The 23429-nt window shown below is 34.9% G+C and overlaps 3 protein-coding genes and 1 long non-coding RNA gene across 5 annotated transcripts in view; 2 read left to right on the top strand and 2 right to left on the bottom strand.

The window, feature by feature from the left end:
* Window positions 1-23429, top strand: part of LOC149483991 (uncharacterized) — a 418879-nt gene that overhangs the window by 327641 nt on the left and 67809 nt on the right. The window lies entirely within an intron of this gene.
* On the bottom strand, window positions 1794-7703 carry oxt (Xylosyltransferase oxt). Its single transcript, XM_089701515.1, has 4 exons — window positions 6667-7703; window positions 6239-6381; window positions 4798-4955; window positions 1794-4135 (listed from the first exon to the last, which is right to left on the bottom strand). The coding sequence occupies exons 1-4, from the start codon at window positions 7260-7262 to the stop codon at window positions 2330-2332; spliced, it is 2703 nt and encodes a 900-aa protein (XP_089557641.1). The 5' UTR covers window positions 7263-7703; the 3' UTR covers window positions 1794-2329.
* Window positions 11231-13309, top strand: ecd (ecdysoneless cell cycle regulator). Of its 2 annotated transcripts, none has more exons than XM_089701517.1 (3): window positions 11231-11292; window positions 11738-11940; window positions 12013-13309. In XM_089701517.1, the coding sequence occupies exons 2-3, from the start codon at window positions 11830-11832 to the stop codon at window positions 13264-13266; spliced, it is 1365 nt and encodes a 454-aa protein (XP_089557643.1). In that variant the 5' UTR covers window positions 11231-11292; window positions 11738-11829; the 3' UTR covers window positions 13267-13309. The 2 variants fall into 2 exon arrangements, with proteins under 2 accessions (XP_089557643.1, XP_089557642.1); XM_089701516.1 differs by having other exon boundaries at window positions 11231-11639.
* On the bottom strand, window positions 16375-20434 carry Dhrs4 (Dehydrogenase/reductase 4). Its single transcript, XM_089701519.1, has 6 exons — window positions 19963-20434; window positions 19416-19593; window positions 19154-19231; window positions 18921-19067; window positions 18494-18628; window positions 16375-17472 (listed from the first exon to the last, which is right to left on the bottom strand). The coding sequence occupies exons 1-6, from the start codon at window positions 20091-20093 to the stop codon at window positions 17302-17304; spliced, it is 840 nt and encodes a 279-aa protein (XP_089557645.1). The 5' UTR covers window positions 20094-20434; the 3' UTR covers window positions 16375-17301.

Here is a 23429-nt window from a genome sequence, read left to right as displayed (position 1 = left end):
CATAAATTAAGTAACCCCCTGAACATAATGTACAAAAACAAATTATTAACGCAAATAGATGAGACGAAATTCTTAGGTATATATACATTGATGAAAATTTGAATTGGAAGGCTCATATTGACCATATTTGCTCGAAACTAAGCAAACTGTCTTATGCCCTTTATATGCTGAGAAAAGTAGCAAACGAGGCAACTCTATTATCTGCGTATCATGCCTATGTGAATTCCATATTACGCTATGGTATAATATTCTGGGGTAATAGTACAGATATAGAAACCGCATTTAAGTCACAAAAACGGTGTATAAGAGCTATATCTGGTATAAAGCAAACAGACAGCTGTGTTCCATATTTCAAAAAGTTTTTTCTATTAACTCTACCGTGTTTATATATATATGAAGTTATAATGTTTGTAAAATGTAATCTCAGTATGTATGAACATTTAAAAAGTAAGCGTAATGATCATAAAATATGTATGTTACCCAGTAAATCTAGGCATTTCTCTAAAAGCATTTTTGGTATATGGGTCCAACACTGTATAATAGACTACCTAAGGCAATAATAGATATAGAAAGTGTAATTAAATTCAAATGCAAATTAAAAGACCTTTTAATAAAAAAAAGTTATTACTGTATTAAGGACTATATTAATGATAAATCACTTGCTGATGTGTAATAATGATTTTCTTATAATTGTTACATAACTATTGACTTATTAGTGTATATTTATTTTATTAATGTATTTGACTTAAATTTAAAATAATTTTGGACTTTAAAGATAAAATTATTATTTGTTTAGCTGTAATATGTATTTGTAATTTCATATGCCTAACAGGCAGGATATGGCGGGACTTATGTTTGTATAAGATCTGAATTGTACCCATATTCATGAATAAAAATATTTGAATTTGAATTTGAATTTGAAAGGTAGAGCGCTGCGCTTTGATTTTCTTTATTTCCCAATCATTATAATTCAAGCGGAATATGGAATATGCATGATGTTTTTCATGAACAAGTTTTAGTAAGGAGATGTCCAAAAAATGACCCAGAATCGACAGGAATGAAATGTGTACGATTACATTGACAATGAAATACTACGATGAAATATAATATAATGTAGCTAAAGCGGCAACTCGAAAACCGTTAGACAGTGCGCGCACGAGCAACTTTGTCTCCGCAACTATTTTGTCTCTCCCACCTATAGGCTAGTATAAAAGTGCGCGCACGTAGCGACGCAACTCCCCATACAAATTGATGGGAGAGACAAAATAGTTGCGGAGACAAAGTTGCTCGTGCGCGCTAGCTCTTATAGTATAGGAGCTAGGAGCAAAAAAATAAGGAAGAAATTCGTTTAACATAATTAAAAAATAAGTTTACGTCAAGTTGTAGCTCAATAAGAGCTAATTCGAGTTTCATGCATATTCCTTATTGCAGCAATCCGCCCCGCGGTTTCACATGCGCGAGTGAATAAGTTTTTCCTTTTAATCTTAATATACCTGTGAGAATATCGGTATAAAAAATAGCCTAGGTTACTCCTTAAAACAGTAGCTGTCAGTGAAAACCGTCCAGCCGTTCCTGAGATTAGCCGGAACAAACAGGCAGAATAATAATTGTAAAAATGACTAGGTATTTAGTGTTTACATCGTATAAATACCACAACATAGACACTCCTATTTTATTATTGGTACAGATTAATTTCCACTCTGGCAAAACTGTATAAGATTTAGCAGTGAATGAACTTTTAGTAAATATAGGTATGTATTATATGGAAGTAAATTGGGTATTAAAATAAAATGTGATATAAAAATAAATATATTCTATCAATATGAAGGTACTTCAATAGCAACTACAAACGAAATCTGTATTTATAATATGGATTTTCATAAAATAATTCCATTTTTATTGTGAGCAAGATAACAAGTCAATGTGATTGATTCTTATTTATGCGCTAATGACTAGTGTGTCTGAAGAGACAAATCGTTTCTTGTAAGCATAGAACTAAGGGTACTTTACATTTTTTGTGACAAATATAATATTACATTATGCTACATAAAATACTTAGTGCTTAAAAAAATTTGAACACAATTTATTCATGATACAGGCTATGAGAGATAGATAATAGTCAAAACAACAATAGAGGTATATTACATGTTAATCCCAAGATTTTTGACAAAATAAGGATAGTTTAACTAGGTATTTACATTAAAATCAGTCTTCCGTATTCAATACATCTACTTACTAGAACAACGATTGCTTAAAAGATACAAGGTAAATTGGTATATTTCTCAAATTTCTGACTTGTTTATCATTTACTGTTAAAATATATCTTGTGTCACGTTCTCTTTAATCGTCCAGACTTGACATCTAACTTTCCAATAGAGCCTTTGGGGTCGGGTGACAAGGAGCTCCATTCAGTTAATTCACATAGTTCAAATTTGTATTTCCCACAAATATATGTCTCCTTGATATTCTCATCAAGAAATGATACACATGACCCTAGGATACTATAAAATTCGTAACTTAAATTATCAATCCACTCTCGTAAGTCATCACTTATTCGTTTAATATTAGAATTAGACAATTCTTCCAACAGTAATGTGTCTTCTTTACTAGGTAAAAATTTGGGTGGTTTAACATTGGTTAAATTTCTATATGAATTTTGTGAACCACTATGAATTAAGCTTGTTTCTTGGTGGGTGACTTCTTTACCCGAGAAAAATTCCAGTGGAGTAATTAAAAATTTTGTTACGGCTATTAAATTAGATTGATCAAACAAACCTACTTTCCAAATTCCAGGTAAAAGTGGGTGTCGTATGGTAGGTTTAATAAAATTTGTTAAGTTAGTTTCATCTCTATAAATAATATTTATGTCGGCCAGTATTCCCGCAGGATCTAACCAAAGCACTGTTAAATTTCCACTTGGCTTGTTTGTAGAAAATTGATATAATAACACTGGATCCGAAAAAGGACCTAGAATATTTCCTAAATTCCTAAAACTCATTTCTTTTTGATCATAATCAGAACTTACTTTAAATATTTTAATATAATCAATCAATGGACTTTCAAAATTAAATTCTAGGTGATGTTTAGGTTTGTACCATGTTTCTATTGAAACTTCTAATCCATTGTTTAAGATTGCCTTGTGTAAAATAAGGTTTCCTTTATACATATCTGCATATTTATATAAATGTACTGATGTTATAATTCCAAGTTCAATTTTACAGTCTTCGGTTGCTAATATTTTTAAATTATGGCGTATTATACTACCGGCATGAGATAGAATGGTGTCATCTGTGCTTGCTGTCAAATCTTCAGTATCATAAATGCTTTGCCAATAAGCTTCTATATTATGTATTAAGTAATGGTCATTAAATCCTATAAATTGTTCTACTCTTGTTATTATTTCTTGATTTATAATGGGTTCAAATTTCCTGGCAAAAAATAGTTGTCTATTTTGGGTATTTTGAATTTTTGGCCAGTCATCTATTCGGAAATCATTAGGTGAACATCCACACCAATCGACGACATGCTTGTACTGGCATTTACAACCCAATTTTCTCTTCCAATTAGTAACATGCAAATTATTGTCAACATAAGTATTACAATACTTTGAGTTCCTTAGGGCTGTGTGAAAAAATGATTCAGCAGGAAGTAACGTGTGTTGAAAAATGATATCTAACCCATTTAAAAGTGCATCTTTTTCCTTAACGACGTAAGAAACAAATTCTGGCGACAGGGCTACCCAGTCGCTACCACCATCAATAGTTATACCGTGTGGTAATTTTCGTTCACCAATTCGCCACATATGTGTTTCACATTCAACAAATGTCTTATCTAGGCCTTGCTTTTTAATAAAACGCTGCACTTCACGACCATGAGACTTTACAAAATTAAGACCCTTGTTTTCTGAAAGAAATTTTTCCAGCTCTTCTAACGATTTTATCGGAAAGTCACTTTCACTTAAATTAATAACATAGTCCCATTCCCATCCTAATTTAAAAAAGTCCATCATACAGGTTAACAGCATTTGAAGCAATGAAGCTCCACCCCATATAGTTGAATATCGTATAGGAGCCAATTTAATATTTGGAAACTTCTTTTCTAAAGATAATAACTTTCTATGTAAGTAGTCTTGTCTCTGAAAAAAAAATTGTTTTGATTAACGGTTTATGGTAGGTTACTGGATTTAGTGATATTCAAATTGGCGGTAGTCAGCATTAAAGCATAAATATAAGCATAATTAAAATAGTTCTTGAAATAGTTCTAGAAATATGAAATTATATAAGTATTTTTATTTGTGAATATTTTTTTATCTTATATCGACTGCGGACGAAACATAGTGATAAAATCTATTTTCACACGTATGTTATATGTTTATCAGCCTGATACGTGTTGCTGTGAAAAAGGGACAGACAGATGGGCAACAAAGTGACTCTATATGGGTTCCGTTTTTTCCTATTGAGGTTCAGAATCCTAAAAATAGATTTGTTCGGAGCACTCGGTGCATCGTTTTTATTACATCCCTCCGCTCATTTCAACACAAAAGCAAATAATATATTTCTCGTCAACTTATTTGACGCATATTGTTTCAGGTAATAATATTTAGTGACACGCATTCTATAGCTTGCTTATGATGCACTTAATATTAAAAGAGAAAAAGACAAAGAAGTAAGATTGCTTCAAACTAAAAGAACAAAGTTTTCAAGATAAAAGTGCCGCAATGTGTTTGATATTGATTAAGAATTATAAAAATATATCATGTTCAACACATTATCTTTATTAGATTGTAATTATACTTACTTTATCTATGTGTATATAAAAGTAATGACTTGTTTTATATAAAGCATTGATTAATCTATATACTTGGCGCAATGCTCTTCCATTCAAGGTCAATAAAAAAATTATCCTTATTGGTTGTGATTCTTCATTTTTGACAGTTGGTGTATTTGGTAAAAACTCTGAAAAAAAAGTGTATTCATATTATAAAAACAACTTCAAAAATACTACTAATCTTCTTATCTTCTTCTTCTTCTTATCTTCTTATATATAAAAATGAATCGCAAAATGTGTTGGTAAGCGCATAACTCGAGAACGGCTGAACCGATTTCGATAATTCTTTTTTTATTATATTCCTTGAAGTACGCGGATGGTTCTTATGTAGAGAAAACGTAAACATGTACCACGGGCGAAGCCGGGGCGGACCGCTAGTCTTCTTATATATAAAAATGAATCGCAAAATGTGTTGGTAAGCGCATAACTCGAGAACGGCTGAACCGATTTCGATAATTCTTTTTTTATTATATTCCTTGAAGTACGAGGATGGTTTTTATGTAGAGAAAACGTAAATATGTACCACGGGCGAAGCTGGGGCGGACCGCTAGTAAGTAATAACTTAACTATACTAATAATATAGATACTTTATACAAGCCCATATAAAAAAATCTTGATGGTTCAAATAAAGCACAGGAAGAACGAAATAGGATCGTTAAATAAACGCATTCAGCTCTAGAATGCCACTTGGTAGCTGTCCAACTGAGTGCAGGTGAATTTAAATGTTCAGGTAGAGGAAACATATTTTGGATTAATAATTAATAACATATAATATGGAATCCCATACATAAAATCATAGGATTGGAATATGCTCCCTCTAAGGCGCTGACTCCACGAGCGAGAGAATCGCGGCGATATTATCGTCGTGCCACGTATTTCTATACACTCTCTATGGAACCGTCTCCACACGGCGATATTATCGCCGCGATGCGACGAGTGGCAATGAGCGTGCGAAACGTCATTACATCGTCGCTAGCCTGCCGCGACTAGCAAGGGGCCCGCCGCGCGCTCGCGACGATCGCGCAGCGGGCGCGCTGTCAAACGCAGCGTCATTTCAGCGTTGCCTCTTGTCTTCTCGTAGTTCTATTCAAGGAAACGTGGCGATACCGTAACGAGTCGCCGCGGAAACGCTGCGATTCCGTTACGACTCGCGACGATACGCGGCGGAATTATCGCTCGTTCGTGGAGATTATCCGACGATATAAGGGCGGACTCGTCGCGATTCTCTCGCTCGTGGAGTCAGCGCCTACCTGAACTATGAATTCTCAACTAAACTAGGTTGGACAACTTACAAGTGGTAGTAAAGTACTTAATGTATTATGACTCTCTATCATTCTTAAAAGGTATCTCAGTGATTAACTTAAGTGAAGAAAAAAGTTTAAAATATGTAATTGATTAATAATATACTTACTTTCTAAACCTGTTTCATAAATATTCATTGTAAAATATCCACCACACACAACAGAAGAATCTCCGGGACATTTCATATCACATGATTTTTCAGATATTTTTGCATTTTGAGGTGGAATATTTTCACCACAAAAGCATTCAGTTCTGTAAAAGAAGATTAAATATAGATAATTATAATCAATGACATGATACAAAAAAAAAAACAATGAATCAAAAGGTACATTGGCAATTTAATAATATTGTACAATATTGGAAATGAGTATTAGACAAACACCACTAAAAGCATCTATATGTTTTTACCTATTTATCTTTGATCTTAGAAAATGAAACTTTACAAATATTTTGTTTTTAATATTTGACAGATTGCGAGAAGACTTCAGTGCAGCTAATCTAAGTATACATAAATAATTGCAATTTAAAGAGACTTACCCATATTGAACTCCAGCATAGGGAAATCCTGCTTGTACACAAATATCCAAACAAAATTTTGGTGAATTTTGAGTAGCATAATTACCATAAAAGCTTGATAACAATCTTAATTTCTTCTCATCTAAGTAACACCCTAGATATCTACCATATTTCTTTGTATTTGAAAGACAATAATTTGACAATTCCTTCGGGTAAAAACTTCCACTTTGTATGAGACAAGTTTTATTTACAATGAGCTGTTTACAGTATTGAGTTTTAGCTCTATGAATGGCAGAAATCGCCTCACGGCTTTTTATTTCACACATAGGAGTAAAATCCAATTCTTCTTTTCTTAAATGCAATATAGCTTTATTTTGGTTGCTATTTTTAATAGAGAAATCTTCATCATCATTTATACCTGGCACAAGTTTTCTAGCAGAAACATCACCTAAATCGCTTCTGTGAGATGATATAAATCCATTTCGTTTCAGCAAATTGTCATGTACTGATGGGAAGTAATTTAGTGATATAAGAATCTGGGCAAAGAATATTATAAGAACAGTTATTATAAGACATTTCGCATATTTATAAAAGAGTCTTCTTATGCTCAGGGCCATTTTTTCGTAATATTTATGTCTCGTTACAATAAGAATAAATGCCTACGTACTGTAGAAAATTGTTTCAAGTCATATCTTCTAGGTATAATTTGTCGTAACACAATTTCCACAAAATAATAAATGTGTGTAAATCTTATTTAACAACACTATATTCGCTATACTCATGCAATTTGTTATTTGAGTCAATTTTTTTATCGATAGTTTATAATTAATAATTTTAGGAATTTCATCTTACATTTTATCACAATATATACTAACTGCTTTGTATACAAATGTTTTTCTTGTTCAAATGCGATGAAATATTTATATCGTGTGATATGATTTCTACTCTTTTTTTAGCATTTTTTAAAAAAATACCTAAATTTACTTATTTTCAGTACATAACCAAACTATAATAACATAAGTGATATCAGATATGACGATGACGCTGTCAATAATCAATAATGTCATCATGACAGCCGTATGCCGCACCGCGCACGAGGTGAGTGGTGAGTCCAAAAAAATCGTGCTCAACTCGATTACCTACGTGAATATAACTTGACCAAAAGTGAGTGGACTACACAGGTGGACTATGCATGTTCGTTATCCACACATGCTAATCACACGAATATCTAAATGCACCATAATATAAATTATCTTTAATGAAACCATGCATTATGCATTATCATTGGCCAATAAAATTTAGTCAACCGAGTCGGAGTAATTTTATGACAAAAATATATCCACTTATAAGTACACAGGATAAGTATGTGAATTTTCTATCTTTATTAAGATCAGAGTTGCCCCTTTTAGAAAATCAAGGTGGCAAGTGATGGCAGCATTGCTTTTCTGACAATGTCATTCAAATAATTAAAATCCCGTAGTAAAACGTAGTGATTATATCCTCTTTGGAGGGAAGAGGGAGACAAAATCCAGATGCCAAAATATCCTCGACAAAGAATATACTACTCTCTTAAGCGTCTTATTCACGGTCAATCCCCGACGTACGTCGGCTCAAGGCCGCGGTGCTGGATGTATCCTACTGACGATCGTGCGCGCATCAAGCATGGCTAGGGTTGCCAACTTTTATTTGAAGAAATAGAGTATATCTGATTTTAAAGGAGGTAAATAAAGAGTAAATAAATATTTTTAAAAATGTATTTTTTTGTACTTTTTGCAGTAACTAAGAATTTTTCATTATTTTTAAATGAATTATATGAATCCAAACATTCCAAATCTAAATTTATATATTTCAAGAGCTCATTTTTAATTAATTTTTAATGAAGCTCGGTTTCTCTCTTCCCGCCACTTCACATTCATGACCGAAAAGACTCTTTAATGCTAAAGTGGCGGGAACAGAGAGTATATAGCTAATCATTTTTTTTTAAACAAACAGATTCGTCAAGATATTTTTTTTAAATAAATTGCCATTTTTCTGCAGTGGACTTTTGCATAAAATCTGTGTTATTCAACAATTCGCCTTGGAGCTCTTTTAAAATAATAACTTCTGAATATAAACTGTCCATGTGTACAAGGTTGATCCAAAAGTAATGATAATTGGGATTTCCTGTGTACATAAAAATCAAAAATAACCGTTTCTTGCTTGCTCATGTACTCACTAAGTTATCACAAAAAAATCATATCAATAGGCCACGTTTCCAAGTATTTACATTAATAGACTACAAGCCCGCATAGGACAAAAATATGGGTCAAATGAACCACCAGGGGACATATCTAGAACGATAGCAGAGCAAAAAATAATAAGATTCATCACTATGCCGTCACTTGTAAGCTGTCCAACTGAGTGCAGATGAGAATTGAAAAGTACAGGTAGACTCGGTAAATTTTGGTCATATATTTTTGTACGGCATTCTTAACCATCGATAGATCCATTAAAAATAATAAGAAACCGCTCAGTGCCGTACAAAAATGGTGGTCCACCAAGTCGGAATTTTTATTTAATTTCCGAGAGTTACCGGGGGTAAATTTGGTCATTTGACCATGTACGGCATCTGTGTCATACTATTGCTATACTGCTTTTAATCCATTATTCCGCAACGCCGTACAAAAATCATGGGAACAAGGGGAAAAAATCGAGAGTTGCAATCCCCTCTCTTTCCCCACTCCACGGGGTCATTTGACTAAGTACGGCTTCGGTTCCAAAACATTATCTAGCACTCAAAAGTACTATTAAAAGCAATGCCGTCAAAAAATAATTGTTCTTTTAAATGTATACCAATAATCATCTTAATTTCATCGAATTCTTGATATAAAGATATAAAGGTCATTTGACCCTGTACGGGAACTTTTTTTTTAACATGATATTGTAAAATTCAATTGTTGTATAGTATTGCCGTTCAAAAGAAACCGTTCTAAAAAAAGTTATAGAGAAATGCAAAACCAGAAATTTTGTTAAAGTTTAAACATCGTAGATTAATGAAATATAATAGTTTTCTACTTTTTATCCGTTGTTTTAAATAGTATTAACATAGATAAATTAGGAAAAAACGATGCCGTACATTTTTGTGCAGACCACATCTTTTAGGCTGATGAAAGCGACGAAAGCTACAATTTTAAGGGTGCTTTATGGCCATTTGATACAGTACGGCATTAACATATTTTTACCCAACTACGGCAAAGCAAAAGGAGGGTTATGGTTGTTTACAGGTCATGTATGTATGTTCATCTATTCCCTCGTAACTTCTAAACTACTTATCAGAATTCGACAAATGACATATCATTAGAAGCGTCTGAATTGTTCACTGGATAACCAGCGACCAGCTAGCTAAAGGCCATATGGGGTTTCACAAAATCTAATGTGGCGCCCTCTAGCGGACAAAACATACAGAGTAAAAAAATAAAGTTAAGATAAATATGCAGTATTTGGTATCATTTGAAAGCGCTTTACTTGTACATTTTGAATATGTATATATTACTAGCATTTGCTTGTGACTTTACCTGTATTCATGGACTGATTGCATATAATTCACATCTTTTCGTTCATAGCTTTTTTATTAGTTCATCAATTTAACGGAGTCCATTCCACCTGACTCCGACTTTCCAAGGTGATAATTAACCACCTCGAATCTTCTTCTCTAATCTAAATCTCTTCTTAATATTAATGTATATTTATATTTTATTATAAAAATATAAAGCAAACATTTCGTTATATGGATTTTTTTCTTTTTCAGATTTTTCGCCTTTGAACCAACGAAAATGTACGGCACATGAAAAAATATTATCTATGCATAAAATATTTTAAAAATAAATTTATTTCGTGTTGTGTCAAATGACCCCCTGGAGTGGGGAAAGAGAGGGGATTATAACTCTCGATTTTTTCCCCTTGTCCCCATGATTTTTGTACGGCGTTGCGGAATAATGGATTAAAAGCAGTATAGCAATAGTATGACACAGATGCCGTACATGGTCAAATGACCAAATTTACCCCCGGTAACTCTCGGAAATTAAATAAAAATTCCGACTTGGTGGACCACCATTTTTGTACGGCACTGAGCGGTTTCTTATTATTTTTAATGGATCTATCGATGGTTAAGAATGCCGTACAAAAATATATGACCAAAATTTACCGAGTCTACCTGTACTTTTCAATTCTCATCTGCGCTCAGTTGGACAGCTTACAAGTGACGGCATAGTGATGAATCTTATTATTTTTTGCTCTGCTATCGTTCTAGATATGTCCCCTGGTGGTTCATTTGACCCATATTTTTGTCCTATGCGGGCTTGTAGTCTATAATTTCTGTTGGCAACACTAATCTGCTGTACGTCCGCGCTATTCACTGTCCATCTGCACGACGTTCGCGGTGGTGGGGGTGCTTGCTGGATGAAAAGTTGGTCGTGCACATCCAGCAAGATAATAATAATAATTATTGACGTACGTCAACGCTATTCACTGTCGTTTTGCGTCGTGCATCGTGTATGACCTTGGCGGGACGTACGTCAAGATGGACCGTAAATAAGACGCTTTACGAGAGATCCTCGAGAGTCGAGAGTCGAGCTATAGGTTATAACTTATAATAAATACCGAGAGCACGTAAAGTATAAAATAAGATTTTGTAATTAGTTTTTAAAGGTGGTCTAAGGCTCATTTTTAACGTTTTATCTGTAAAAACATAGTTACAAGTACATGTGTCAAAAAAGTTTACATATATTTTGTAAATAAACACGATATCTATGCGTTCAAAATAATGTCCGAGAACAATAGGGGATTAAAATTTGACGATACAATACATTGTCGCTTTTATTGCCTTTCTAAATCTACGGATCTAGAACAATTATGTGAATCTATTAATAGGGCAATTCATTCAATATCTCAGGGATATATATGGAATAGAGATGAATTTAGAGTCAACATTCCTCTGCATAAATGTGAAAATGATGGTATGACTGTTAAATCATGCGAATTCTAGAAATATGTTTCTATTTTTGATTCTTAAATCAAACAAATGTAATATTTATTGTGTCCTCTTTTTTTACAGGAATTATACCAAACTTGATTAGTGTTACATGTTTTGGTGATAATATTGAAGATGAATGGTTTATTGTTTATTTAATTTTTGAGTTAACAAGAATGTTCAGCGATTTAATAGTTCACGCAGAAGACAGTGATGGCTCTTTTCTACTTATTGAGGCTGCAGAATACTTACCTCCTTGGTTAAATCCTGATAATGCAGAAAATAGGGTATGTATTTGTCCATCTCAAATAATTACATAAGAAATTAGATTGCCCTTACAATATTCTCTTCCTTTTTAGGTTTTAATTTATCAAAATGATATTCATATCATTACTCCAGAATTGGTAGATTTGGAAAATTCACTTGAAATCTGTGATGCAGTTAAACTGGTTTTTCATAATTCTGAAAAAACATGCGCTTGTATTGAAATACAGAATGCAATTAAAAGAAAACTTACAGAGTATCCACAAAAGATAAAAGACAACATGCACATGGCAATTGTTAGCTTACCTGTGGAGATTGCTGCAATTTTAAAATTAAGACCATCAATAATATCAGCTATTGTCAATAGTTACTGCAATCTTGATGCATTAGAAGCTAAAAATTGCAGAAATATTGAATATACAAATTGTGTATCAACACAAATTCAATTAACTAAATACTTATATGCGATGCTTATGCATACTAAACTTATAAAGAATGTAACACATAATATTCCAGAAACAGACAAAAAGGCTCAGCTTGGTTTTAAATTAACTTGTGGGTATTATGTCATCATGAATCAATATGTTAAAGATATATTTTCTTCATCAGAATACAAGAAATATATATCCAATTTATCTAAAACAGGATACTTTAAAGATAACATAGAGGGATCTAAGGATTATAAAATGCTCTTAGAAAAAGCTAAATCATATTTTTGTAGTATGGAATGTCCTTTGAACACACATATTTTTAACGAAATATCTCACTTAAAATCTGATAAATTATTTGAAGAAACCAAAGAAGCTCTTATACAATGTGATGACTCAAAATTGTATGAAGATGATGATGACTGGTTAAACATAAGTCCAGATGAATTAAACAATATATTGATCAGTAAATATGGTAAATGTAAAACAATTAATAATGGAGATTTGGATTCTGCTCAGAATATTACTTCTGCTTTGACCAATTTCTTAAAAAAATCTTCAGATTTTGAAGGGATCGAAAGAATAGGAGAAGATGTTGAAGATAATAAGATAGATTTTGATGCCGAACAGTTTACTATGTGTGTTGAAAAATTATTAAATATAGCAACGTCAAATGTTGAGATAGAATTAAGTGAAGCTAGTGAAGATGATGATGATAATGATGAAATATGTCAAGAAATTGAAAAAGAACTAAGTTCAAAGTTATGTAGTGTACCAAATAGAGTAGATAATAAAATAGTTATAAATAACTTGGTTCAGAGTATGAAAGAAGAAGGACTATCAGGACCTTCAAGTAATGTATTAAAAACAATCGACATTCGCAAAACAGATTTATTAGACTCTGATGATGATGATGACTAAATAAAAAATCCACCAATATCAAAAACCACTTTTATTTATAAAAACCTAAACCATGAAATTTTACCTTAAAACTAGGGATGTAACGATACCGATACCAATACCGATATATCGGCCGATATATCGGCAAGCCGATATATCGGTATCGCCGATAATAAATCAACCGATACCGATATTTTTTTATTAAATTATTTTTTTTCTTTTATGTTTTTGCATTGTATTCATTCATATTGTTTTATTTATGTTTCTGTAATATTGTTAAGGAAGAGCGGAACCTCCTGACACAAGCATTTTATTTGCTTACTAGGAGTGTTCCAATCACAAATTTGTTTATGTAAAGGAAAGAAATAAATAATTTTGAATTTTTTTAATTTTTAACGTGATAACGTTTTTAAAATCGTTTTAGTCGGGTGACATGTTCATAAACTTGTGTCACACCAAAACCTCACGAGCGCGATCGCAGGTATAACGAGAGAGAGACGGACCGATCTCCCGTTTCATCTCGAGCGCTGCAACTGCATTATGTTATCACGTAAACATCTCGATCGTAAACCTACTTTACAAACAACCAATTTTTTTGATATCAAATAATTCAAAAATCCGTGCCCAATGAACGATGCGCGAGGCCGCCCGCGCGTGCGCACTTTGTTTTCTGAAAAAACTCTACCAATTATTAGTAAACTTTTATTAGGACTGATTGTATGTGTATTACTTAAAGTTTAACTGACTTCGTAAAATAATAATACTAAAATAAATGGTTTTGTTGTTTTTTGATTTGGCATTTTTATTTAAAAGAATACGATTAACAGTTGTCTCTGTTAAATGTTGGTAACTTTTTATGCATAATTCACTATTTATTTTTCTACCAAGCCATCGATATCGGTATCGGTATCGGTATCGCCGATACATTACTACAAATATCGGTATCGGTATCGTATCGGCAAAATCATGTATCGTTACATCCCTACTTAAAACCTTAATAATTAATATATAAAACACAATGGTGATTGACTGTTTGACTTATTGATTTTCTATAAATACAATTCACTGGACATTGTCCAGTGGACAATTGGGCTGAAATTTGGAAAACTTTGTTTTTTTTTTTTTTTGTGTGGTGTCTCTCAATGTTAGCCAGAAGGGCTTCTACATTTTAACGCGGACGCGGGGGTGAACTGAAGGTTCACCCTGGTAGCGACATGCACAAGGGCGTCCCCCCTTGACGGGGACCACGAACCTCGGCTTGAGCTGTCGCTTGAGTGGAGGAGGCCAGAAGGGCCCTAATCGGACGGGCGCTCACCCGGGTGGGCGCGGGAACGCGGAACAAGGGACCTCGTCTTCGCCGGCGAAGACGGTGTACGCTTTCTGCTGTGGTGTGTGCGGTGTCGCGGTTGGTTCGACGTTGGGCTTCAATCGCCGAGTCTAGCCGTGCGTTGGCTTTGGTAATGTCGTCGTCGGAGTCGTCCAAGACGTGTCTCGGCCGCCTGCGACGACGAGTGGGATCGGGATTCGCGACGTATGCGATGGCCTTTGTCACCAATGGGTTGGGGTGGTTTTTAGCCTTGTCGAAGTAGCGCTTAGACGCTTGCTTCATCCATTGGGCTATGGTGGGGAGTTCTAGGTCCCTATGTAGGTCCACGTTACGCACGAACCAGGGCGCTCCAGTCGCCGTTCTCATGAACCGCGACTGAATCGTCTGGAGCTTGTGTATGGAGCTGGGAGCGCAATGCGCGAAAACTACACTACTATAAGTGAGGATTGGACGGACCACCGTTTTGTAAAGTGTCACCTTATGTCTAAGGGACATTTTACTGCGACTGTTTATAAGGTAATAGAGCCGGCTAAGAACATAGCTGGCTTTCTTACGGACTGCCTTAATGTGGGCTTTAAATGACATGTGTGCGTCTAGAGTGACGCCTAAGAATTTGGTGTGCTTTTGCCACGGAATGACTTGGCCATAGAGTTTGACACTATCTATGGCCTCGGGGCCGCCGCGCCTGAAGAGCACGGCGGCGCTCTTGTCGGGGTTCACAGTGATACCCCATTTGCGAAACCATTTGCCTAGTGCATCGGTCGCGGATTGTAGGAGTGGAGTTATTCTTTTGCGGTGTGGACTCGACACGTAGAGTGCCGTGTCGTCCGCGAAGAGGGATAGTTGCACTTTATCGTGCTTTGGGATGTCGCTAGTGTATAGCGCGAATAGGAGGGGCGACAAGACGGAGCCCTGAGGGACTCCGGCCTGGATGGGACGTGAAGACGAGAGCGTGCCGTCTAGTCTGTAGCGGAAGGACCGGTTAGACAAGTAGTCTCGTATGATGAACACGAGACTGTCTGGCACGCCGAGAGTGTACAGTTTGTAAATCAAACCGTTGTGCCAGACCTTGTCGAACGCCTTCGCTACGTCAAAGAAGACCGCTCCCGTTCTGTGGGGTGTGAGGCGGGTGAGGCCCGCGAGAATGTACTCCGTGATGCGGTGTACTTGGTGAGGACATGAGTGAGCTCGCCTAAAGCCGAATTGTTCGTCCGGGAGCAGCTTTTTGGCAATGACTGCGTCCCAGAGGCGTTTGGAGATGATTCTCTCATAGATTTTCCCCAGAGAGCTGAGGAGACTGATGGGACGGTAACTAGATGCCACGTTCCGGGGTTTGCCCGGTTTGTGGATCCCGATCACAATTGCTTCCTTCCACTTAGCGGGGAAGGTACAATTGGCCAGGAGACAATTAAAGGTGGCTACTAGGAGAGCGATAAGGGCGGGCGGCAGGCTTTTTAGAGCTCTATTGGGAATAGAGTCTCCGCCTGGGGACTTCCTATTGGCAAGTGACTTGATAAGTGATTTTACTTCGGTGGCCGTCGTTGGTGACAAGGGCTCGGCATCGATACGAGGGGGAAAACTTTGTAATAAAAGGATTTTGATAAGGGCAACAAGGGTAACACCAACTGAATAAAGTAAGGGATGGAAGTTTGTATGTACCATGAAAATTTTTTCGCGGGGGCAACACCTTAATTCATATGATCAAATTGTTAGAAAAATAATTCGTAAATGGACCTCAAAAATAAATTGAACTAAAACCATATTAATTAATTACCTATTTTATGGGATCCAATACAATAAAATTGTAATTTCAAAATTATTTATTTCAATACATAACTTTAACAATATACATATTACATACTTTCATTATAACTACAGGCTAAACTTTATCTACACATTTGGAATGCTTTGCCACAAAATACTAGTTTATAATTTTTTATAAACAAAATTAAATTGGATCATAGTTCCTACTTTTATTAATTCATGATATCAGTATCCCTATACTGTTTTTTTTTTACATATAAGTCCAACATTTATACTTATATTCATTTATGTGTTATGAATAAATTATATATAAGTAAAAAGAGAGACATCAATGAAATATCTCAAAATATTAAAGAAAGTCAAATTCATATAGATCAAATGGTGTGACATGATGCTAGGCGTCCATTAGAGACGGATCGGGGCGGGTCGCATCGCAACGGGCCGTCTCTAATGGACGCGCTGTTTGCTCCTGCGTCCACCTGTACGGGGCGCGGCGGGATTTTATCTAACAGACGCTCGCCGCTCACATCCGCCTGCCTGCGTCCACTAGACGGGTCGGGGCGGGCCGGGCCGCAGCGCACCGCCGGCAGAAATCCGCCTGCGAAGCGATATCCGCCAATGCGTTGCGGTCCGCCCCGACCCGATCCGTCGCTAATGGACGATGTTTCATACAAAACATAGGCCGGCGTATTTTTGCGTTGCGATGCGGCCCGGCCCGATCCGCCTAGTGGACGCCTAGCATTACAGGTAACAGATATGCAGTACAAAAATTTAAAATACAACTTCAATCTTAGTATTTCTGTCATTTATAGATAGATTTCATTTTTTTTTTACAGTAATTGATTATTTTTTATATATTATAAATATTTCAACACCATAACATTGAATATAATATTAACATCATGAAACTTTTCACACCAAGTGATAAAGAATCTATGTACAAGTATGACATATTTTTATACATATTAAAGTCTTGCATGTGTTCCACCCGCTACCACAAGAGTTTCACCAGTCATATATGCAGCATCATCTGACACTAAGTATGCAACGGCACCAGCAATTTCATGTGTCTTTCCAAATCTGTTCATTGGAACAATAGAAAGTGATTTTTCCTTCCCCACATCTGTTGATGTTATCTAAAAATAAATAAATGTCAAAGTAATTCCCCTGCATTGTGTTAATCATGTTGTATGATATATGGAGCAAATAACTTTCCTCTGGGACTTAGGTTTCATTATTTAAGTTAATGAACAATGAAAACATTGTCTCACTTCAATGTAGCTGATGAATGATATAATATAATACTAGCAGTCTGCCCCGGCTTCGCCCGTGGTACATATTTTGCAATAAAAGGTAGCCTATGATCTTTCTCAGGGTCTAAAGATTATCTGTGCCAAATTTCATCAAAATCGGTCCAGTAGTTTATGCGTGAAAACCATACATACATACAAAGGAGTTTCACAGCTGCATTTAGAGGAAGTTTTAAATATGCCGCAACTAAGTGTTGGAACAATCTCCCACCACCAATAATAAACTCAAATACATTAAACGCCTTCAAACATAAATATAAAAAACACTTATTGCAGGAGTTTGAGTTCCAACCTTAGTTGTGTGATGGTTATTCACTGTCATTAGGTTTTACACATTATGTAGGTATCCTATCTATCTATCTATATTATTACGTATTATTATTTTTATTTAAACCTTAACATTTATCCATTAATATTAAGTTAAATTATTATAATTATGTATTTTATTCAATAAGCTTATTATATGTAAATATATTTATATATGTATATAATATATATAATATCTTTCTATGAACGTACTGCCGCTCCAATCGCTTCAGAGAGGGGCCACTGAAAATCAGCGTTGCAACTATATTGCAAATTATGCTGAGTGGCTACCTGACTTGGCTCCACTTTTCGGCTTCATTTTATTTTATTTTACTCTTTCATTTATTATAATTGTATTGTTTTGTTTCATGTTGTGTTGTTTTAATTTTAATAAAGTATTGTATTCTGTGTCAATTGTGTTTGTTATTATTGTGGAGTCAAATAAATGATCTTTCTTTCTTTTTTCTTTCTTTCAAACCTTTCCTCTTTATAATATTAGTATAGATGTAATATATTGTTTATTTGTATAACTTTAACTTACTGCAGATGCAAATTTGGTAGCTACAATTCCAGGTGCAACACAATTTACTCGAATATTTTCTCTGGCCACCTCATTGGCGATTGCTTTTGTTAGACCCAAAAGTGCAGTTTTACTAACACTATAAGGACCTAAAGGCTGAAAATATAAAAAAAAATTATTAGTATTTTGTTTGCAATAAATAATGTACAAAGATCCACATGTATGACATCATGTCATGGTGGTTTTATTGTATAAGGCCGCCTGCCAGAAAACTTCCGCAAGATGTCCAACAGTCTGTCTGACAGCAGCTTGCAAGTCGAATTCCGCATTTCCACCTACAAGTAGACTTGCAAGTTGCTGTCAGACAGACTGTCGGACATTTCTTGCAGATGGAAACGCGGCCTAATATCTAATCTTAAATAATTATGTAAGTACTCATAATAATAACCTCCATGGGTTGAAAACCAGCTATAGAAGATATGAACACTATACTGCCTCCACCTCTTTTAATCAATTCTGGATAAACCTCCTTGGCCAATAACCAAGAGCATTTGACATTTATTTCAAATATTTTGTCCCAAACTTTCTCATCAGTCTGAAAAAGATAAAAAAATGGTTCAATTAATGTACACAAGTTATATGAAAAAAACTTGGTCTTGCTTGGAAAATCTTAAATCTTACCTCTAAGGTTGGAGAAACAGCTGGATTTACAGCTGCATTTGATACCAATATATCAATACCACCAAATTTGCTCTTAGCCTACAACAGGGTAAATAGTTTGTCTATATGAATAAATTTCGATATACTTATGATTAGTAGAGTATGTATACAAAATTAACTATAGTAAAATAAAATGATATAGTATGTAACAAATAATATACAATATATTATGTATTCAATAATTATTTATCAATATAAGTACTAAAGTCTTAATAACACATACCACGTCAAATAATTTTTTTCTCTGTTCTTCATTTCCCACATGACAAACAACTCCTTCTACTTGAATACCATCCTTTCGTAGATTTTCTGCTGCTTTCTTCACATTTGCCTCTTTTCTACTGCTAATAACAACTGAAGCACCTTCATTTCCGAGACGTTGTGCAATGGCATACCCAATTCTACAATATTATCTCATTAATTATACAATCAATTTCAGTAATGACGTGTGGCATTTGCATGCAAATCCAAAAGAGTAGAAGAAATGAGATTGCTTGGGAGTTAAATGGGCCATGGGATCAACTATGGAGTTTCTTGCCAGTTCTTCTCCATAGATACTGATTTCGAATCAGTGATAAATATTGTTAAAAATATGTAATGACGATTCAAAAGTACTTACTTCATTCAATTAGAAGAAGTCTAATTGAATAAATAAATATTTGAGTTTGAAAAATGTCTCATTTAACTCAGTTTCATTATTCAAACTATCACCTGTCTGAACTTCTAGTACCTATGAAGTTCAAAGCTATATAAATTGTTCATATGCTTACCCCTCAGTTGATGCTGTAACAATAGCCACTTTTCCCTTTAATCTAGAACTATGGAAAGATTTTGCACTTGTTGCATTTGAAAATATTTGTGGCATTTTGTTCAATACTTTATTTGAACTTAACATTTTCATCTTATACTTATCGTTTCGTTTTGAAAATGAAAATTAAAAATATACTGATAATATAAATCAATTTACTACTACACTTATCTTGGTATCAAAGTTCAATGTTTTAGCCATAGATTATCTATTACCGTTTTAGCTGATTGCCACTAATTGTGTGGCCATTTGTATTGTGAATAATAATTGTGATATTCTTTTTATGTTCTTTGCAAATTGTCTCTCGCTCTGATGAATATAAATCTATCAAATATCATGAATCCTTTGCTGCCTGCTGCCTTCAGCCCACAGAACGTATTAATACATGGTACTTAAATGTGGTAAATACCAATTACCAGAGTATGTAAATACTCAGCCCTCAGGGGAGCTTCAACCTTTCTGTCAAGTGGTAAGGTACGTCTGACGTCAACTGTCAACTTGACACTTGGTGACAGTGTCAAGCTCCGCTAGGAGTACTAGTGTTCTGTGGTGTCAAGTCACCAAGTGTCGAATGTCACCACAGATTAAGAGCTAGCAGGCACGAGCAACTTTGTCTCCGCAACTATTTTGTCTCTCCCACCTATGGGCTATTATGAAAGTGCGCGCACGTAGCGACGCAACTCCCCATACAAATTGATGGGAGAGACAAAATAGTTGCGGAGACAAAGTTGCTCGTGCGCGCTGGCTCTAAGTATTACCAGAGGCACAGACCAGAGGTATAACGCGAATCATGTAAAAAGAACGCTGGATGAAAGTGATGGGGTGTGTTTTGGCATGTATCGAGTTTAGCACGAAAGTTATTTGCTGCTTATTTTATTTTTGAAGTATGCTCTCGAGTCGTGGCTTCGCAACTACATATTTATTATTCTTAAACCACCTCATAATACCAAATAGACCAATAAATCGCCAATGCGCAGCTTAACCGTCAGCGTTCTTTTTACATGACGCGACCTATATTAGAGCTAGCGCGCACGAGCAACTTTGTCTCCGCAACTATTTTGTCTCTCCCATCAATTGTATGGGGAGTTGCGTCGCTACGTGCGCGCACTTTCATACTAGCCCATGGGTGGAGAGACAAAATAGTTGCGGAGACAAAGTTGCTCGTGCGCGCTAGCTCTTGGATGGAATAGACACAACTTTCAACTTCTAGACTGATTTTCTTACAAATTTTGTATGAAAGCTGTTATCAAAGAATTGTCGAATTGCGAGTCTCGTTTTAATTTACCAAATAGTTATGCTTTGATTATATATAAATTTGAGAATTATTTGTGAAATAGGAAAAAGTAGGCCGTTTCTATTTACCTTGAAACTGGGGTCAAAAGATACGACAGAGGGGTGAATAGAGAAAAAACTTTAGGGTTGTCAAAATCAACTTTTATTGTACTTACGTACCTACTTATTCGTTTTTCAGTAAACAACTATCAACAATAATTGAAAAGTTTAATTTTTGTAATTATAATCACATTGGTAGCGTTAGTAACATTACAAAGGTTGAAAGGATTATAAGTCTTTATTGTCATTCAAAATAATAAAAAAACTGCTCGCTGCTCTGCTCGATGAGTTCCTTGCTATACCTTTTATATCTCTTGCCACGAGGATTTGGCTTGAACACCCTCTGAAAAACATTTTAACAAAAATTTTTAATTGAAAACTGTCATGATGAAAAAATACTCGATTGACAACCCTGAAAATCATGTTTCTATTAACCTCTTTCTCGTTGCTATCAACCCCTCACTCATATCTATTCACCCCTTTGGTCGTTTCTATTGACCCTAAAGGCGTGTCTAATCGCCCCCGACTCGTTTCTATTCACCTCGAATTCAGTAAAAAAATTCTAAGTCTCGATTTTACTAAAAAATTAGAACAAAATGATGGAATATTGATACTCACCTTTTTATTCCTAATAGATGAGAAACTTAGCTATCCAAGTATGCAAATTGACAAGGAGATAACAGTGAAGAACTTGATGATTTTGCACGCCTCATAAGCGAAGCGTTGAGGCGGGTACTACTGTCACTTCGCGCAAAACATCTGATTTTTCAAACTTAAAATGTCTTTATGTATCATACATTGCACTTGTAAGATAATACGTACACACACATATTAAGAAAAAACACTATTTTTAACGTTCATGATATTTTTGATGTCATTTTTGTTATTTAAACTAGTTAAAAAACAGTTTAAAAAAGTTCTGTCTTGGACGTCCGTGTGTCTGTATGTGCGGATCCTTTTTCTTGTTAACACGATAGCGACCGAAATACTTTACTAATCGAGTCTTTTTTTTTCTCTTACGCTTGAGTATGCTCAGGAATAGAACCCTTTCATTTTTCAGGGTCTGATTCGATGTGGTTTAATTGTTATTAAATAAACAAAAATAATAATTAATAGATATTTATTAAAAAAAAAAATATGAGGCGTGCACTTTTGGATTTTCCAAATTATTTATTTTTAAAGTTTTACACAGTTAATAAACACTTGTACGCAGACGTTCACTTCAACAGCTTTTTTCTCTACCGTCATTAGACTTGACGTAAATTTTAATGTTGCCAGATTGAAGGAAAAATGTTGCAGTGTTATTAATAGTGGGAATAAAGATACTTTAACAGACTATAGAGAAACTAGAACGACTATAATCAAGTTCTCAGGGGCGTATTCAGAAAGAAAGCTTGGAACTTATAAGCGCTTATCGGCGCTTGTCATGTTCATATATTTTCCTGCACGGGTTACCAGCACTGACAGGAAAATATATGAACATGACAAGCGCCGATAAGCGCTTATAAGTTTCAAGCTTTCTTTCTGAATACGCCCTTAGTTTCTATACACCCCGCGATTTCTATTCACCCCATTTTACGGTATTAACTATTAGTATTATTGTAAATTGTAGGTCTAAAAAAAATAAAATGTGTGCGAGAAGTGAAACTTCTTTATGACCTTATTTAAAAAAAAATACTATATGCAACTTTACAGAAATACGTCGAATCACGCGTGGTAGAGATCACGTACAATTATAGTGATTATATCCTCTTTGGTAGAGATAAGAAAAAGATGGCGCGTAACGGAAAAATGTCACGCGTAACGAAAAAATGTTACACTAATTTTTTTTTCCAACCCCGATAAAGAAGTTTCACTTCAAAAGATGAATTATATTTCTGCTTTCTATTTGAATTCAAGCACCCGAACGCCACACAATACCTTAAACTTAGAAGCACAGATGAACAAGTAGTATAATAGCTAATGGTAGTAGAATTCGAATTCGAATACTAAGTAGAGTGCGTTTCACGAAAGAGTTCCCCTGCCGTTATGTTGGCTTACTTAACTGTCAAAAACGAAAATATTTTTTTTATCAAAAATGACAGAGAAAATATTCTC

The sequence above is a fragment of the Colias philodice genome, chromosome 12, assembly GCF_061535455.1.
Source record: "Colias philodice isolate Cphi_HAF_F1 chromosome 12, ilColPhil1 Martin Lab GWU primary, whole genome shotgun sequence".
Classification (NCBI taxonomy): domain Eukaryota; kingdom Metazoa; phylum Arthropoda; class Insecta; order Lepidoptera; family Pieridae; genus Colias; species Colias philodice.
Note: the sequence above shows the minus strand (reverse complement) of the source record. Positions and strands in the feature narration are given on the sequence as shown.

Coding starts and splice junctions, on each gene's coding strand:
- Dhrs4 (XM_089701519.1), bottom strand. CDS start 20,093: ATGAAAATGTTAAGTTCAAATAAAGTATTGAACAAAATGCCACAAATA. Junction 19,594..19,962: donor GTTACAGCATCAACTGAGGG/GTAAGCATATGA, acceptor ATAATATTGTAG/AATTGGGTATGCCATTGCAC. Junction 18,629..18,920: donor CTGGTTTTCAACCCATGGAG/GTTATTATTATG, acceptor TTATATTTTCAG/CCTTTAGGTCCTTATAGTGT.
- oxt (XM_089701515.1), bottom strand. CDS start 7,262: ATGGCCCTGAGCATAAGAAGACTCTTTTATAAATATGCGAAATGTCTT. Junction 4,956..6,238: donor TTATGAAACAGGTTTAGAAA/GTAAGTATATTA, acceptor CTTTTTTTTCAG/AGTTTTTACCAAATACACCA. Junction 4,136..4,797: donor TTTATATACACATAGATAAA/GTAAGTATAATT, acceptor TTTTTTTTTCAG/AGACAAGACTACTTACATAG.
- ecd (XM_089701516.1), top strand. CDS start 11,447: ATGTCCGAGAACAATAGGGGATTAAAATTTGACGATACAATACATTGT. Junction 11,640..11,737: donor GCATAAATGTGAAAATGATG/GTATGACTGTTA, acceptor CTTTTTTTACAG/GAATTATACCAAACTTGATT. Junction 11,941..12,012: donor CTGATAATGCAGAAAATAGG/GTATGTATTTGT, acceptor CTTCCTTTTTAG/GTTTTAATTTATCAAAATGA.